Here is a 4,893-nt window from a genome sequence, read left to right as displayed (position 1 = left end):
TATTTTACCAACTCTGACAGCCCAAGCTGGTGGACAAAAGATCACACTCATCTGTCTCTCCCTCCCTGGGAGTCACACAGGGAAAGGGTAAAAAGACCGTGCCAGGCACAGATGCCCCTCTGATCCCTTTCACTTTGGACTCCACCCTGGCTGGGTAGGCTTATGTGATGTGATGGAGAGGGATTTTGGAGCTAGTGACTTGGATACAAAGTTGCTAATATAGAACCACCCAGATTCTAGCCTCAGCAGCCACATACAAAAAGGTTCGGTTTTATGGCCCATTTCTACCATGGAGGATGGCCTGTGTCTCTGCCACCACCAGGACACTTACAAGGACTCCCTCATCCTAGGTGAGGATCCCCACTCCAGCTCTTGACAGCTTGCCAGTGAACCACACAGCAATGTCTCAGTCCCAAAACATTCTGCACTCTCACCCCAAGGGAATGCTGTGCTGCCAGGATTGGCCACTCACTGCCCATTCTGTCCCTGGCCATCTGCTCTGTCCCACCCTGCAACCGGCTTGGGGCTCAGTCCCCAAGGGCTGCTCTCACTCCTGCCCCAGCACACTTCTCCATCACCTCCTGTGATATACCCCTGCCCTTCTAAACCCTATCCCAGCCTAGCAGGAGGGCTCCTAGGGCACTTACTAGGCTGCCTGAAAGTATGCAGTGTAGCTCACTGTGCCCTCGCCTGGGGCTGGGGGTGCCCTAGTCTTTCCTGCTCCCATGCTCCTCCCTCTGGCTTTCCCTGTTTACCCTACCCACTCCTGTCCCCTAACTTCTCCCTGCTCCCTCTCCTGATTCTTGTTCCCTCTGCATGGTCCCCATCTGACTCTTCCTTCATCCCTCTGTTTACTGTTCCTTCTAAATGTTTCTTGTTATTTCTGACTGTCCCCTGGTCTGTTTCCTGATGCCTCTGTTTATTGCTTCCTCTGATTGTCCCTTGTTCCATTGTTCCATGCCTCCTGTTTCTTCTTCCCTCTGACTGATCCCTGATGCCTCTGACTGCCCTGTGTTCCCTTTGACAGCTATTCCTCTAGCTGATCCTTAGTCTGTGGCACCATTCTGGTTGCACCCTAGTCCATCTGGCTGCTCCCTGGTCCTGATGAACCTTTCTCATTCCTTCTAGTTGACACAGACTGACTGCCCTTTGACTCCTCTGACTTCTTTGTAGACCCAATTCTTCCCTGCTCCTTGGGCAGTCCTGGAATGCATTTCTAATATGCTCTCATCTGGTGCTCTGCATCTGGTCCATGGACCACTGTCTGTGAAGTGCTGGTCTACCTGGCTCCTAGCCTAGGCTCTTGATCATCAACATATACTACTTCTGTGTGCTTTGTGCCACAGCTGGGTTCTGTACTTTCACCTTCTGCATCACTTGCATTACATCTGACTTTTGACTGGCTCCTTTGGCTGTTTCTTGGGCAGGGTGACCAACTGTCCCAGTTTGCCTAGGACTTTCCCTGTTGTAGCAGTGAAGTTCCACATCCCATGAAGTCCCTATTGCCCTATCTCAGGGAGCTCTGGATGCTCCCCAGACTCTCTCTGGCTTCTGCAACTGTCCCTTAACCCCAGTGCCCACTACATGGGGCCTCTGGCTTTGGGAATGGATACTATGCCTTCCAGCTGTTCTCTAGTCCCTCTAGTTGTTCCCAGGTCAGACAGGCTGCTATCCAAACCAGATATATCTTTGATGTCCACTTTGCTGTTCCCTCTGGCTACTCCCCAACCTCTACGACTGTTCCTTGTTGCCTCTGGTGCCCTTGGCTACTCCTCATCCTCAGAGGTCCTTTTGCCTCTCCAACTGTCCCATGGGTCTGTCCCTTTCCTGCCCCTCCAACCTGTTCTACAGCCTCAGCAGCTGGTCCCTAGCTTCCTCTGGCTGCTGCATTTCCCAGGCTCATCTTTCCCATTTCCCATTTCTGTTCCCCAGTATCTCTGCCTTTCCGCATCCTCTCAGATTCTCCTCTGACCCCTGGTACCTCTTGAAGTGGCTTGTCTGGCAGGCTCTTACCCAGTACACCAAACCTTTTTGCTTTTTCCTTTTAGCTGATTCTTCTGTTTCCTTGTCCCTGTGGATGGTCCCTGTTCCCTCTGGTTGATATCTGGTTCCTCTATTTCCTGGTCCCTCCTCCCATTTTGAGATCCTTCTAATTGTTCTCATATCCTCTGGCTCTTCCTTTCTCCCCACTATTAACACTTCTCCAGCCCCAACTACTGTTTCTTGGTCTCTCTGCTGCTCCTGGCCTCTGGCTCTTGTTTCCCATTTCCTCTGTTTGTTCCACTGATTTCCCACCTGTCCCCTGGGCCCCTTGGCTATCCTCTATTTCCAATAAGTGCAACATGGTCCCTCCAGCTGTTCCCTGTGGCTATTCCTCATCCCTCTTTCTCTTACTGACACCTCTGCCTGTTTTCCAGCTTAAGCCACTATTTCTTAGCCCAACTGGCTGTTCCTCACCCCTGGGGACATTTTTATTGGTTCCTTGGTATCTCTTCCCATTCCCTGCTCTCTGACATCTAATGAAAAAACTAAGAACCTAACAAATAAATACGTGAATAAATAATATTTACTAGGGCTTGGTCATTTCCATCTCTTCTTGCAAATGGGCAGAGGTCTATGTTTGGGAAGGAAGACATGAATGGAGAAATGTGCCTTGCAGAGATCAGAATCATTTGTCTAGAAATTTCCACACATTGGCTGGGCAAGAGGCCATGTGCAGAAGGACTTGGGAGGACCACATTGTTGTGGCCCCAACCTGTGGGTCTGTGACTGATATGATGGAGAAGAGCCTGGACAAGGACAATTTTCCAAGAGTGGAAGTGTCCTACTGTTAGGCAGCAATTCGTTTACCATTCAATGTCCCTATACCTTTGACTCAAAATATAATTTCAGTGACTTGGGCAAAAAGATTTAAGTGTAAGAATTTCACCATAGCAGTTTTCATCACAACAGAAAACCTAGAACACCCTAAATTCACATATAGTGGATTGGTTAAATTAAATATAGTTTATCCATAGGATATAGTTTATCCTATGCATCATGTGTGTGTGAAGAAAAATATTTACTGCCTAGAAAATTATATTAAACTGCCAAGTTAAAAAGGAGACAACCAAATACTATGATTTCATTTTTAAACTTGAGCTATATAATGTATATGTGTGTGGTATGTATGTACACTCACAGCCCCACATGTATACCCACATACATGTACATACAAAGGAAAAAAAACTGTAAGGAACTATAGCTAAATGTTAACAATGATTAACTTTGGCTAATGCTGGAATTATAAGTAATGTTTTATTCTCTTGTATTTGCTTACCTGTATTTTCTAACATTATATTGTGAAATAATGAAATTATGAAATAGTAAACATCAAAATAATTTTTTAAAGTTTAATATTATCCTAATGACCACATGACCCTGAGCCCCTGTGACAAGGAGCCTGTCCCCAGAGGTGACAGCATCCACAGGACAGTCGGAAAGAGGGAGCTGTGGGGCAAGGTCTGGCTCCCTCATCATCTTGCTCTGTTTACAGAATCTCAAGGGGAAATTTTAGTGGGAAACTTGGTCTTGGCTATTGTGTGGTGAGGGTGGAAGACATGGTCAGGAGACAAGGTTCCAGTCCACTGCTGTCACTCACAATCCCAGAGGCCTGGGCAAGTCATGTACCTTCTCAGGCCACTTTACTCATCTTTGAGAGGAGGAGGAAGCAGAAGGGCCCTAGAGACTGTGGTCACCCTACTACCCTGCCATTCTCTAAGTTCCAAAGAAAGGGGATTTTTCTGCCCTAGATCAGGATAGAGGAGAAATCACCAAGTCCCCAAGGATCAGGGGAAAGCAGGCTCTGGTAGGGATCAGCTGAGTGTGTGCACAGAGCCAGTGAGGACTGAAGGGCCTGTGCTGGGCGTCAGGGGGTAGCGTCTCCCTGGCTGGGGCCAGTGGTCACCCCCACCCAGACCTCGCTCGCAGACACCCTGCAGGGAGCTGCCTCCCCCTCCTTTAGGCTGTGGGGCTGACCCTCCCATCTCACCTTTCCTCCATCGGCTGCATCACATTTTCCACTGAAACAGGAAGGGCTCTGGATGTGGGACACCAGCCACGTGGTGTTCATGCAGCAGGAAGATGGTGACCTGTCTCAGGGACACCAAGTCCAGAATTTGCCCCTCCTGTGACACACTTGCCCCTGCCCTGAGTCCCTAGTGACAGGTCAGGGCCATCTCCTCACTGAATAAACTCCTGTCCCTTGAGCTCTGTCTCTCCTCACCTCACACACACTGCCATGTCCCTCTGCAGCCAGGGCTGGGGACCACTGGGGAGAGCTCCGGTTGGCTGGCATTGTCCCGCTGAGCCTCAACCCTCAGGCTCTCCTGCTGACAACTCCGCTCTTCCCGGTACCCTGAGGCCAGGCGGGTCCGTGGACTCAGCCAGAGCTTCTGGGGCTGGAAGGAAGATCCTGCAGCCTTCACTACGGGGTCTGGCCCAGGGGCTGCGCAGAGACTCCAAGAAACCTGGAAAGACAGTGTCCACGTGGTCAGTCATTCAGCATTCACCCCATAAATGCTTCCTGGGGACACCAAAGTACAGTTTACAACACTGGATACTGTGGAAGAGAAAAGTTCAGTAATCAACACCAAGTATTAGCATACAATATGGAAAAAAACTCATGAGATTTGGTGTAAAACGTATGAGAGTTTGAATTCCAGCTCTTTTGCATTCTAGCTGGAATCTGGGGAAGCCACTTTAGTCTGAGTTTCTTCACCTTAAAACTGAGGATGGGGGCTTCCCTGGTGGCGCAGTGGTTGGGAGTCCGCCTGCCGATGCAGGGGACACGGGTTCGTGCCCTGGTCCGGGAGGATCCCACATGCCGCGGAGTGGCTGGGGGCGCCTGGCACA

At 49.7% G+C, this 4,893-nt stretch overlaps 1 protein-coding gene across 1 annotated transcript in view; it reads right to left on the bottom strand.

Annotated features, from left to right (window-relative positions):
• Positions 1-4,893, bottom strand: part of ZNF41 (zinc finger protein 41) — a 46,986-nt gene that overhangs the window by 22,183 nt on the left and 19,910 nt on the right. Inside the window, 2 exon segments of the mRNA XM_024749595.1 lie at positions 4,031-4,130; positions 4,265-4,508. Of these exon segments, the coding sequence (XP_024605363.1) occupies positions 4,031-4,130; positions 4,265-4,281 (117 nt within the window). The 5' untranslated portion in view covers positions 4,282-4,508.

The sequence above is a fragment of the Neophocaena asiaeorientalis genome, unplaced genomic scaffold (genome assembly GCF_003031525.2).
Source record: "Neophocaena asiaeorientalis asiaeorientalis breed wild unplaced genomic scaffold, Neophocaena_asiaeorientalis_V1.1 scaffold1052, whole genome shotgun sequence".
In the NCBI taxonomy this organism is placed as follows: domain Eukaryota; kingdom Metazoa; phylum Chordata; class Mammalia; order Artiodactyla; family Phocoenidae; genus Neophocaena; species Neophocaena asiaeorientalis.
Note: the sequence above shows the minus strand (reverse complement) of the source record. Positions and strands in the feature narration are given on the sequence as shown.